The 14,132-nt window shown below is 35.7% G+C and overlaps 1 protein-coding gene across 1 annotated transcript in view; it reads right to left on the reverse strand.

Moving 5' to 3' along the window:
• The window catches only part of LOC149085135 (uncharacterized), a 30,492-nt gene that overhangs the window by 14,691 nt on the left and 1,669 nt on the right, over positions 1-14,132 (reverse strand). The window contains exon 2 of the mRNA XM_089232957.1: positions 10,412-10,640. Within this exon, the coding sequence (XP_089089083.1) occupies positions 10,412-10,640 (229 nt within the window). The remainder of the gene's footprint in view (positions 1-10,411; positions 10,641-14,132) is intronic.

Raw genomic sequence — 14,132 nt, forward strand, 5'->3', positions numbered from 1 at the left:
TTTCAACTTTCAGAATAAAGGGTATGATGGGTAGGAATTTCAGCTGAAAAGGAAGAGATATGCTGTGACTGTATGCCCGAGTAACAAGCGACAAGACAACACAAATTCGAACAGTAACAGAGCATGAAGATCAAGATTAGATATTGAGAAGTGTAGTAAGAAAGAGTTGCGGTAGTATATAGTATTAAAATGAGATTTGAAGAAATCGGAAGTGATGTACTGAGTTTGCAATAAATTTTGTTTTTATCTTGCTTGAGCTGTGGCCACTTCTGCCAGAGAGATACAAATACAACGCTACAACAGGCAAAATGCACAACGAGTTGACTGAGAAAAAGATGCCCATAAAAATATGGATGTCATATGTTTCAAAAACACAGCAACTCAATTAAAAAAGCAATTAATAAAAATTATAAACAATATATACACGTGGTAAAATATTACATAATGCCCATATAGAATGGGCAGATGTTAACCAAATAAGAGTTAAATCACTGTAAACTGTTTATGAAAATATGCTCATAAGCTACAAAATCAAATCCTTTCTATACATTGTTTTTTTTTCCAAAAAAGCCACAAAAAGGAATTTTAAGAAAACTCATCCAGTTTTTCTTCTATAAGTCATAACAGCTTCACATGATCTGCATTTGTGAATGAGTCAAAAAAATTTTATTAAAAATTAAATACTGGGGAAAAATTTATGAACATAGCTATACTGGGAGGAGGGGCAAAGCCTTCCCGCACCCTTTGGCGGCAACACCTTTTTCTCTTCACATCATATCTTGTTTATTTTGTCCCACTTCAGAGTGATATGAAAAGTGGCATTTGAAAGCACCAGCTTACTGAGGAATTTTACAATCTTAAAGCAACAAAAAAAACCAATGAGATTCATCAAGCACCCTTCCAAAATGGGCCAACTTCCCTCATGATCCTCAGCCTGGAGTCCCCACCCCACGAGTACCACAAAAAATTGTAATTCATATTCATTTTACCAACGACTAAAATGCAAGAGCCCCCAACCAAGGAGTGGGAAGTCAATATACAGATTTGTTTATGGGCCCGATACATTGATTTATAGCAAACTTTTATTGCTAAAATTACAAAAGGCTGAATCTGGTTTTCTGTGGTTCCCAACTTCAAGGCGCGAATGCGAGCCGATCTCCACTTTAAAAAGTCTCTCCATAGAGAGCAAGAGACCTACAAAGGAGTACAAATGTAATTCAATCATAACACATCACTAACTTCACTTCTTAAATATAGATAGCAGCACCGAAAAATCAAACACTACATATGCACTCAGACTGTTAGGCACACACACTTCCAGCACAACTCCCTAGATAGTAAATTGCCCATAGATGGTAATAGACCCGAGTTGTGCTTGGTTTGAAAGAAAGCCCCCCCCCCTCCCCCCGGAAATCACTCACTCAAACAATCTGGAAATGTGCCGCGGACCGCTGAATTGAAGTAAGAATTTGCCACGAGCCACTTAATTCATCTGTAAGTGTACCGGCCCCACTTGAGGCAGGCCACATTTAGGCCATGTGTTGAGCACATGTATGCTTTAAAATAAGGGGCTGCTCAAGTATTACGTCAGCAAATTTTCAGCAATTTTTGACTCGCCCCTCGTCAGAAAAAGTCAGCAAAACTCTCACCCTCCACGCGGCACAGCTCCAGAGCATTTGGATCCACTAAGTATTTGAAGATCACTAGCGTGGCTCTGTAGGGGACTCAATAGGGAGAATGTTAGTTCAGGTGTTATATATATATACAGGGTGATTATAAAAAAACTATCCCGACATATGGGCCCCCAACTATCATACCATTCACAGAAACTGAATGAAATTTTGACATAAGGTATTTTGATGTATGCGCTCAAGAATGATATGGAAAACAACAGTGTCACTAACAGTTACGGTTACAGTGAGAAAACTTCGAAATATCAAATGGCAACACCAAGTTTTTTGTATTGGAATGTGATCTCCATTGCGAAAAACCCTAAATAGCGTTCGAATGGCAACTGTAGCATGAAAATCACCGGCGGTAGATAGGCTAAAAGTGAGGACAACCAATAAGGACAGAAGCAGCATAAAATAAAGCATCTTATTGTGTTTCACAAATTTCCCACATGACCTTGTAGAGGACTAATCAGGATGGGATTTCCGCCGAAGAAACGGTGTGACGAATGAAACAAACATTAATGCTCTGGTGCACGGCAAAGTCCTTTTTACTTTTTCCTTGCCTAGCTCCGGGGATTTTCGTGCTACAGGTGCCATTCCAACGCTATTTAGTGTTTTTCAGTATGGAGATCGCATTCCAATACAAAAAACTTGGTGTTGCCATTTGATATTTTCGAAATTTTCTCACTGTAACCGTAACTGTTAGAGTGACACTGTTGTTTTCCATATCATTCTTGAGCGCATACCTCAAAATACCTTATGCCAAAATTTCATTGTTTCTGTGAATGGTATGATAGTTAGGGACCCATATGTCGGGATAGTTTTTTTATAATCACCCCATATATATATATATATATATATATTTGCTTGTTTTTCTTTCTGAAGAGAAAACAAAAAATTTTCTACACTTCAGTTTATACCACGATTGTTCGGCTTTTTCCTGACTGTGTAGGAAGTAACGTATCACACCTACACTTTTTAGTGCATCATGGAGAGATGGTGCAGATACTTGATCTGAACTTTCTGTGATTCTATTTCTTCGAAACATGAAGCACTTGCTTTGGGTGATTGATTCTAGAATATTGTCGTCTGCTAAAAGTCCTGAAGTTACAAGATCAGAGTAAATACTCACAAATTCATCGATACAATCACCTAGTGCTATTTATGCTTTCTTCACTCTTAAGCTGGGAGGAATCTTCAGGAGAAATAATCTTTTTATTTTAATTAATTAATTTTCTTTACAGAAATAATCATTCTCTAAAGACTGAACAAAAACCAACATGACAGAAGCAGTTCCGAGTCGTGGCACTCGTCCCCGAGTTCCATGCAGAATCAATCATTTCAACTGCATCTAAAACAAATTTTTACAGAAATTTTTACACAGATTCTAACATCCACAAATTCAAATTTTGTCTAATTTTCTGTAAAAAGTTTTCATACTTAGAATAATTCCTAATTTCCTTGATTGAGATTTTTTGCGAAATCTTTTGCTTTCTTTGAATTAATGGCCCTGATAATGGGATTGAGTGAGAGAGGGATTTGAACCACAAAAGAGTTGCTTCCTCTACATCGCTGAATTCCGATTTCTTATGCGTTTCCTGCTTGGTTCATAAAGAGATTCAAATGCTGAAAAAAAATTTCCATTTTTAGCAAATGTTGAAATGGGTTACGTGCAACTCCATATTTTTCGGCGAATTCACTCAGTTTCCCTTCCTGATTCTAGTTTTTTGAAAATTTTGATTTTAAAGTTAAAGTATGAAGTTCGCGTGGAACCATTGCATTTACGGCCGTAGATATTCACAATGATAACCAAATGACATATTCAGCATCTAACCAGGCTTTAGCTTTTTCTTTTACTCCTTTTCCAAGAAATCGTAAAACCAAGTTCCGCCAAAAGCATTCTCCGTAACAGACATCAAAACTTACAATAGATAAGATTTTTATCCCTATTGGATGTTGACAATTTCAACATCCAATAGGGGTTGCGCTATTGGATGCGCAACACTACACTTTAGGGATCATCCACACTTCTTTTGACCATGAAAAGAAAAAGACCTGTCCTGGAAACACCACTAAAATGATAGGCCGGCCAAGAGGCATCAAACATTCATTCTTCACATGCACGCCCCCTCCCACCCATAGTGTAAAATGGGACCCATCATATAGAACAAAGAAACAAAGGATTATCGAAGTACCCACAGACAACGTCAAAAAATTCTTAGAATGGTAAAACACGGGTTATTGTAAAAACCAGTCATAGTAAAGGGACAAAAGTCGTAGTCGACTTAAGCAGAGTTAAGCCAAATGTGTCGAATTACAGAGAGTCTACTGTATTTTCACATTCCAAGATTTTCTTTCGCATTTTACAAAAAAATACAACCATAGCTTCAACCCTGGTCATCTGTGAATTTGCTAACAATTCTGTTGATATCCTGATCATCGATAAAAGTGAAAAAAATATATATCTGCCCAAGGACACTTCCTTAAGGGACTCCAAACTCCACCTGTGCAAGAAAACTGTTCCCCACAACCTGCTGTGACCTCTCCACCTATGAAAATTCTACCACTAATTTTATGATTCTATCCAATTCAACAAGTTGCCTCCTATCCTAATCTTATGTAAACACTACATGTTGGACACGATCAAATGCCATCATGAAAATCAAGATAAACGTTTTTGCTTTTCCCCATGGCTTTAGTTACATGATCATAGAAGCAAAGGATTAATCAAACTCAATTAAAAGTTTACTATAAAGTACTCGCATGTAAAAATATTGTAAAACTGCTGCATATAGTCATACGTCGTACAGGTTTAACGTGTAGTTTTGAAAAGAAAAAAATGAGACGAGACATTTGTTAAATTCTCTAAACTGTTGGCTTCGAGAAATCACAATCTGTGAGATATTACTAATACAGTGTTATGAGAAAACCGGATTTTAACTAGCACTGCAAAAGTTGCTTTATATATAGGAATAATTAAAGCTGCAGGGAGGGGGGAAACGGACACAATTCCAATTATTCCACACTTTTTCAGGAAAGGTACATTACATAATTGTGAATGGGGCCATTCAAGTATTATATAAGCCGATTTGCAGCAATTTTTGACCCCTCTCTCCCCTTGTCAACAGCTAATATTTCAGACCTTCAAAAATGGGTGGTTGATGAAGCAACCTTCAAACCCCTCTCATCATCAAATCCGTAACCCCCTCGACGCTGACGTAATACTTGAATGACCCCAATTATGTGGAAATGACAGGAATAATGAAATTTATGCTTAATATGTGTATTTAACAGCAGAATTCACACTATAAAACTCCCTGCTCGTTAGGGGCCGTTCAAGTATTACGTCATCAATGGGGGAGGGGTTTCCAATTTGTTGACAAGGGGGGGATTTGGATAATGCTTATGTCATCAACCACCCTTTTATGAAAATATGAAATATTTTTAATAGCATCTTACTCAGTGTGCAAAAAACGAGAAAAACCTTTCGATAGTTTGTGGGCACTTGAAGTGACATCCCCCATTGATAATTGCCCTACAGAGCCATTTTAGTGATCTCTAAATTTTTCGCGGAACCAAGTGCTCTGGAACTGTGCCACGCATCACTCAAGTGATCCGCAATTATATGCCGCAGATCACACTTAAATAGTCTGAGAATGTGCCGTGGGTACATGAGTGACGTAGAACCACACTGGGGGCCACTTAAGAGCTCTAAAACCAGGGTTGGTAAAAAACTGTTTTTTTTGGTTTAAACCGGTTTTTTGTTTTATATAGTATTAACATTAAAAACAATGAAATTTCTGAAAAATTATTCAAACTTCTAATGAATTAACTAAAATAAAATGTTTATTAATGTAATTAACGCTATTCCCATGCTAATTGATCAACAAATATTAAACATTACCAAAAACCAACTTTTGCAATTTAATTATTTTTTGCTTAACCCAATGGATTACTGTGTGTTTGAAAATTCTTTTAATATTATTAATCATATATAAAGGTTTTTCTCCAGTTACTTTCAGTATACTTAATTAGGAAGCTATTTTGCAAAAAGTAATAAAAATTAGGTGAATATAATGTATTTAATGAAGCATAAATAATGCAGATTAATTAGCAATGATTTACGATATACAGGGTGATTATAACTAAGGTTCTGATTTCAAAACACTAAAAAAAGAATAATTGTCAGAATGACTTGAAAATTGACATGAATATTACTGAAAAAAATTAAATTTTATTTGATAAAGAGGAAAAAATAATTAATGACATCATCCAACATGTGGGAAATTTGCTCGCAGAATGGAAACTATAGCCAGTCATGGCAGAATGATACCTTAATTATAACATTTCACGATTTCATAATCCATGGAAACATCATAAAAAACGAAGTAATTGAACAAATAACTACAACTTACTGAAGAAATGTTAAATATGTTGTTCACAGTGTTTTGGCTATGAGGTGAAAGCACAAAAATTCTTGTTCAACAACAGATCACAGTATGCCATGATCATGATGTGGATGTGCTTGCAATTCATCTTTATTAAACCAAACGCGCCCCCACGTTAATATTCCTGAGGAACTTCTAACATATAGGGGATGCACTGAAGCTTGAAATTCACAAAAGTTTGCAATTCGACCACTGTTCATAACATTTTGAGGTACCCCCCCCCCCCCCCCCACAGCCAGAATTTGCAAGGGTTAAGGTGCATCCTATCAAAATGGGTCTTCAGCAGCCGCTTTGCTGGTATTGCAATGTGCATATTGATAGAAGTTCTATCCACACACTGATGATGTGGAAGTGCCGAAATGATGTGGTTGCACAAAATAGATTATACTGCTGGCCAAGTGCAGTATCATCTACTTGCACATTCTGCACTTTTTTCTTTTGCGAAAGAAACTTCCATTGCTTCAGGAGTATCCATGCAAATTTTTAAGTCATTCTGATCAGTACTTATTGTATAGTTTTGGAATCAAAACTTTAATTATAATCACCCTGTATATAGCTGATTATTTTTCATAAATCTGTTACTACTATACAGTAGAACCTTGATTAACTTGGCTTAACAGTGTGTGTGTGAAAGTATAAAAAAAACAACTATTGAATATTAAGACTACTACTTCACCGCACACCAACTCCGGTCATATATCGCCATACAGCAATTTCCAACCAGTGGAGTTGGGTGAGAAATGAAGGCTCCATCCGTCGATGGTCGCCCTAGGTTCGGTAGGTAAAGAACTTGCTTCTGATGTTCTATGCCCGGATTCGAACCCATGGACCTTGATGGTAACCTTCATAGTGGAAGAAGAGCATCTTCACCACTGCGCCACTCGGGCGGAATATTAAGACTGGGAGATATACAGTAGGAGATGTGCTACTTCTTATGGGAAAGAAAATGAAAATGTATGTGAGGTAATGTAACTACTAGTACACTAGTCTTTGTCCATTAAGGACAGCTGGTGTCTTTATTGTATTATAGGACCACCTGCCCCTAGCATGATGGTGTCACTACTGTAGCTGCTTCTTTGTGAAGGGAAAAAGAAACCCTGTAAGATAATACACCACTACATTTAGATGTGTGATGCAATCCTTATTCATGAATTTGTTAAAGATAAAGCATCAGAATGTAGCCAAAGGTTAGAAAATGTTGTAAGAATGAGAAATTTTGGCTTTTATATATAACTTCAAATAACTAAGATACTTCAAATGAAAAATATATATTCTGACCACTTTTATGAGACTTTTTGAAAAAAACCACTTATAAAATCATATGTCATTTAAAGATATACCATCAGAATATACCCCAAGGATGTAAAATGTAATAAAAATGAAACATTTCAGCTGATAATGAATAAATGATATTTTTCAAGGGAAAAAATATTTAGGCAACTTTTATTTGATTTTTTGAAAAAACCACTTGGTTAAAACCAAGGTTTAAACCAAACAACCCTGTCTAAAACTATGTCACATGTCACTCAATGGATCTCTAAATGTGTCATGGATCGCTTCAGTGTTCTGGAACTGTGTCCCGAGTCATTTAAGTGATCTGAAAATGTGTCACAGGCCACTTAAATGTTCTGGAATTGTACCACAGGACACTTCAGCGATCTGTAGATATGCCGCTTAGTTAATTTTTTTTACAAAATTAGGTTTGAGGTGGGCAGGCCACATCAGATAACCCCCGGGGTCAGATTTGGTCTGCAGGCCAAGGGCATTTATGCGATTTACAGGGGTGGGAAGTGACTAAGTCCACTTTGGAGCAGCAAGATTCGGGATTTGGAGCAGCAAAATTCAGGATTCGGAGCAGTTTTGGAGCAGCAAATTCAGGATTTGGAGCAGCAAAATATGGGATTTGGAGCAGTTTTGGAGCATGAAATTCAGGATTTGGAGCAGCAAAATATGGGATTCGGAGCAGATATTTATAAATTAGAACAGTGAAATTAACAAGAATATTTTCGTTAACCCTCAACCCTTTTCAAAATAAAACTGCACTGTCTTTTGATATCAAACATTTTTTCGTCAGCTTGGTTTTTGTTTTTGGTGTTTTAGGCTTTTGACACCTTGTTTGAAAGAGCAGCTGTCATAAAATTTTTTGCACCCGTCTATTTAAGATGATTTTTGCTTACTGGGACACTACTTGCTGCCTTGAACAGCAGCACTTCAAATGAGCTAAAACATTTTTATAAGTTTTCAATTTTTTTATACTTGGAAAGATTTTGTTGCAAAATAGAATTGAATTTTCGGAAGAATCAACACGATGTTTGGCGATTCAGCACTCATTATCTGGCGAGATTGGCTATCCGACACTCGTTATTTGGCAAAATTGACGATCAGACACTCGTTATTTGGTGAAATTGACGATCTGACACTCGTTATTTGGCGATATTGACGATTTAACGCTCGTTATTCGCCAAAGTTTCTAAACTAACATTCGTAATTCGGCGGACATGTGCTTTTTACTCCCGGAATGAAATTTCTTTTCACGAAACATCAGGATTTAACACAATGACGATCGACTACAGTAATTTCTGCTGCTTCCAGTGGCGACTTTTTTTTTTAAACGGAAACACTCGCATTTGCACTTTGACGCTGAAAGACACTGCAAACCATCTTCAGTTCGACGATCACGGACAATATCGGGGTTTCACGATGGAAAGCCCGATGAGGGGTCGATAATTTAAGGCAATAGTTTAGGCATAGTGGAATAAAACACGCTCTTCTTGGAAAGAATCGTTTCGTAGCAAGCAGGAGCAAAAAATTTTTTTCGTCCTTTCCGAAATTCCGGGCATACTGAAGCAAAATTTGCTATTTGGCGCAGAAAAATACGAAAATACGCTATTGGAGCAGGATGGCGCAAGATATTAGTTTTGGCGCAGTGCGGCGCAGAGTTCCCACCCCTGGATTTATCATTGTATGGCTTAGACTTAGAGGATAGGTCGCAATGAATTTATTAAAGATATAAATTTTACGTTCATAGCCTTTAAATAACATTGAAATTACCAGAAATTGACTATAATAACACATATAAAGGTATTTTCTTCCGAAATTTCAATTTAAAAAAAATTTTGCATTAAAAAAATTAATTTTTGATCGTGGGGGGGAGCCTCTATGTACGTCTCTGATCCTGCCAATATGAGTTAGGATTCAGAGGGGCAGAGCTGATGACGAAATTTTTCTGACAAGGGGGGGGGGGTCAGAGTTTTGCTGACAGGGGGGGAGGGAGTCAAAAATAGGTAAAAATTTGCTTACATAATACTTGAACGGTCCCTTATGTATGTAAACCAGATATTCAGCTCAAGTGTAAAACAAAAACCAAGAGCAATGCCAACACCAAAGAAAAATATCTTAAATGCATGCCAGTGATTGGCCAGATGAAAGGTACTAGAGAATCGTTTTTCTTCCTTTCATGTAACGACAAACATCGAAATGTGATTATATTTTTATTATGCATGAGAATCGTTCAGAACCAGTCATCTATGATTATTCTTTACATGCATTAGAAGCTGGTAGGACCTCAGGTCGCCATATCAACTAAAAAAAATGGATGTTAAGACACCTACCAATATTATGAACATAAATTTAATCTAGAACATAAAAAATTTTCATAATTTATTCAACATATCTGCCAACATGGAAATAGGTCACCAACTCATAGAAAAATTAAAAAATTTTAGACAGTTCTCTCCCCCCCTCAAAAAATGCCAGAAATTTAGACCCGAAATTTTGTTTTGCTATGTCAAGTCATGGTACCACAAAGCAGAATGTTTTGCATTATTCTACAATGAGCCTTCAGCTAACTAGAAATGTTCAGTAAAAATTCCCATAACATTGTTTCCTACATTTTTCTCAATATTCTTCTAGATTGTTTTGTGACGTACGTCACAGATTTCATCATATTCTGTTTTGGGATCCTGGTATAAGCTAATTTTTTTTTCAACATTTGGTGTTTAGAATTTCATTATTTTGCTTGAGACAATGGTGACCCAGAACAGCACAATTTTTTATATATCATGTCATTCTGGGAATTTAGAAATTAAAAAAGTGAGTTTTTATCAAAAAAAATACTTGCCTGTTCATAAATTCTGCTAGAGCCTAAAAAAAATTTTGATTTGTCAAGAACAGTATAATTTATGTGTGAATCCCACAGATTAAAATTTCATATATTTTGTTTAGCTCTAGAGAAAATTTTCATGGCAAAATATATGCTCTCACTTTTAACAAAAGAAAACCACCACATACCTGCCCTCGTGAAGAGACAACTGTTCATTCTTTTTATTGGACTCTTCTACAGACTCTGACATAGATTTATTATCACGTTGTTTTGTTGAACGGCTATGCCTTGTATGTCCAGTTACAGTCATCCATCCAGGTGAAAGTTTCTTCACCTGTGTTTGCTGCTGATCTTGTTTTTCACCCTGATCTTGTGCTTCACCATGTTGACCCTGTGTTCCAATACCAGATCGTACAGCTATGGACAGAAATACAAAACTCAAACCAACTCATTGGATATGTATAAGGAGGGTAGGCGTTAAAAACCATCCCAACAAAACAAGATTTTACCATATTTTTGCCAGTGTCAAATATTGAAAATTTTAACTCTTGTGAAACAAGTATGGAGAATTTTACTTTTAAAAAGGCTAAATAATTATATTTAAAAAAACTTTTCTATACATATAAATACTACTTCTATACTATTTCGAAAAAATTATCAAAAACCATCAAAACGACAGAAAAAGTAAAAAAATAGTAAAAAACTATCTTTCATTCTGTCTCAGCATATGTGTAATAAATAAATTGAATTAATTTTAAAGTGGAAACCAAACAATATTTTTTTTATAATATTTGTTTTAATAAGAGTGGCAAAATCTGAATTTTAGTCATAAAAAACTAAAAAATAAAATGTTACAAAATAAAAGTGAAAAGTATTTATGACATTTTAAAATTCAAGCCATTGGCTATAATTTTGAGATAACAATTTTAATTAAAAAAAATTCACCTTCAAATTTTACATTTAAAAATATGGAATATACATTTTTTTTTAGAGATTCACCCATAAAAATTTTGTCTTGCACTCAATTTCTTTATAAAATTTTTCATTCCACGAGTGATTGTTTCTATTTCATTCTCTATGGTAAGGTATTTCTAATTTTATATGGTAACTGAAAATTTTAAAAAAATTTACAAAACTTACTGTTCCAAATTTAAAAAGTGATAAAGACTTTCAAAAAGTGAAATTTACATGAAAACATTGTTTTATATATGTGTAATGCCATAGATAAATGGAACTGACAAAATTTTCATATTAAAAACTTTTTCTGGTCATATATTATGCTAGATTAAATCTGATGACACTTATAAGCTGATTGAAAAGTTTACTTTGTGATTTATCAACTATTTATGATTTGGCTATCAAAAAACAATTTATATTACAGTGGAACTTAGATTTAAGAGCATAATTCGTTCTGCGAACATGCTCATAATCTGAAACTCGTAGGCTATATCGAATCAAACTTCTCCGCAAGAATTAATAAAAACTTGGTTGATTTGTTCCACTACCCTTCCCCTCACACTAGCCACGATTCTTTTCAATGATAGTGACTGTTTAATAAATGGATTAAAAGTCCAACAAAGGCCCTAAACTATAGAATGTTTCATTGATGTGCATGCGAATAGATTTTAAATTTGGTCTTATTTAAATAAATGCAGTCCAAAAAATAAGCTTCCCCCACCGAACTCAACCTTTTACTGGCTGAATAAATATTTGAATTGATTTTCTAATTTTTTATTTTCTGTCCTGATCCTATAGTTGAAAGATAAAATAAAATTCATAAAAAAAATTCTTTTGTTTTCTGGACTTGCCTATATTCTTCCTTAAAAATAGGTGATTAAAAAAATAAATTTATGGCACAAATGCCAAAATGAAATAATTTTGTAAATCAAGTTTCGATTCTCGTGCATTTCGGGAGAAAAAAACCAAGTGCTTTCATGTAAAATATTTTTCTGCAATTAATAAAAGGCTGTTAAAAGGTTAAGACAACTGTGACCATATGAAAAAGCATTCTTAAGACTACATAAAGGATAGATTAAAAATATAACATCCTTAGACCAGATACAGGGTTGAAAAAAGAAACCAGGACTTGAGTGCTACAGCTTCTCGGCTCTCTCGTGACTTGTATGTAGCCACAGGAACCCGTGTATCAAGGGTGACTGTTTCCAAAAGACTTCATGAGAGAGGGTTGTTTGCAAGAAGACCTGCTGTTTGTGTCCGGCTCACTTCTACGGACAGGAGAATCAGTTTGTCATGGTGCAGAAAGCATAGAGATTGGAGTATAGATCAATGAGCGACCGTTCTCTTCACTGATGAGTCTCGGTTCAGCCTAAGCACCGATTCTCACCATACGTTCATATGGAGAGAACCAGGACCTACCCTCCAATGTCCGCGAAATCGACTACTATGGCGGAGGAGGTTTAATGGTCTGGGCAGGCATCATGTTGGATGGTCGCACACCTCTCCATGTCTTTGAAAGAGGCACTGTGACTGGTGTGAGGTATAGGGATGAGGTCTTGGAGCCCTATGTTCGCCTTTTCAGGAGTGCAGTTGACCCCGAGTTCATTTTAATGGGCGATAACGCAAGGCCACATAGAGCTCTTCTGCTCGACGATTTTCTAGAGAATGAGGATATTCGCAGAATGGATTGGCCAGCCAGATCTCCAGACCTTAACCCTATAGAGCATGTCTGGGGAGGGCAATTGCAACTCGCAACCCCCCTCCGAGGACCATCCAGGGAATGAAAACAGCGTTGCTGAACAAGTGGGACCAATTGCCACAGGAAATGATAAACTGCCTTATTTCAAGTGTGAAATCACGAGCTGCGAGACCTGTATATCTGTAAGAGGGAACCATACCCCCTATTAACCCATCTGTTAACCCATTTTTTTGTTTATTCTGCAATCGCTGTTTTATACCTTCCGACTCCAACGAGTGTTACGCACAATCATGCGTGTGTATTATAATTATTGTATGGTTATTTGTTTTGTATTGTATCAATATATATACATATCAAATTTCATTAAAATCGGTACAGTAGTTATAGAGATAATCTACCAAGTCTGCAAATTCGCTTTGAGAGATCTACATACAAATTTAAGCACATATTTGGAAAGAAAATCCTATAAAGTGACAATTTCATTGAAATATCTGGGTTTTGATGGCAAGCAACAAGTGCTGAATGATTGGCGAAGTTCAAAATGAATTGTCGCAACTCTTGTAGCTACAATCAAATTTATCAAAAATTTGTCTATTGTACCAGCTTCCATAAGAGTAAGAGTCTATAATAAACCATATAGTGTTCTGGTTCAGGAGAAATTTAACTTTTAGTTTGCAATATATCACTGAAATCTGCATTTGTCAAAGCAGACATTCGATTTTCATGACAATTCGATTTTTAACTTCACCAATTTCTCAGCGCACCATTAAATGCAGATATCTTGCAGATAGAGAATGTCACGTTAAAGCATTTTTTCTGCAAAATCAAATTGTCACCAAAATCTGCATCCACTGATCCTGAATTTTCGTCGAATATCTATTTCAACAAATATTGATTTCAATGATGTATTGCGACCAAAAGCCTAAATTTCTCCTGCACCCCAGCACACGGATGCGGTTTTGTTATAGGCTCTTTTGAAAGTTGGTACGATGAACATGGTTTTTTTCTGGTAAATTTAACTGATTATAGGTGTAAGGATATTTGCGGAATTGACAATTAAAAATTCCAACAATTCCAGTTTAAACGTAGCCAATCATTCAGTGCTTGTTGTTCACCATTAAAACCCAGATATTTCAATGAAATTGATGTCACCTTATAGGATTTTTTTTCTGCTCTTTCCAAATATGTATTTAATTTGTGTGTAGGCTCTCAGAAACTTCACAAATTTGGGTTTTTCAGACTTCATGCATTTT

Source organism: Pholcus phalangioides, unplaced genomic scaffold (genome assembly GCF_987345545.1).
Source record: "Pholcus phalangioides strain wild (caught in Gottingen) unplaced genomic scaffold, Ppha-v1.0 ptg000007l_1, whole genome shotgun sequence".
Classification (NCBI taxonomy): Eukaryota; Metazoa; Arthropoda; class Arachnida; order Araneae; family Pholcidae; genus Pholcus; species Pholcus phalangioides.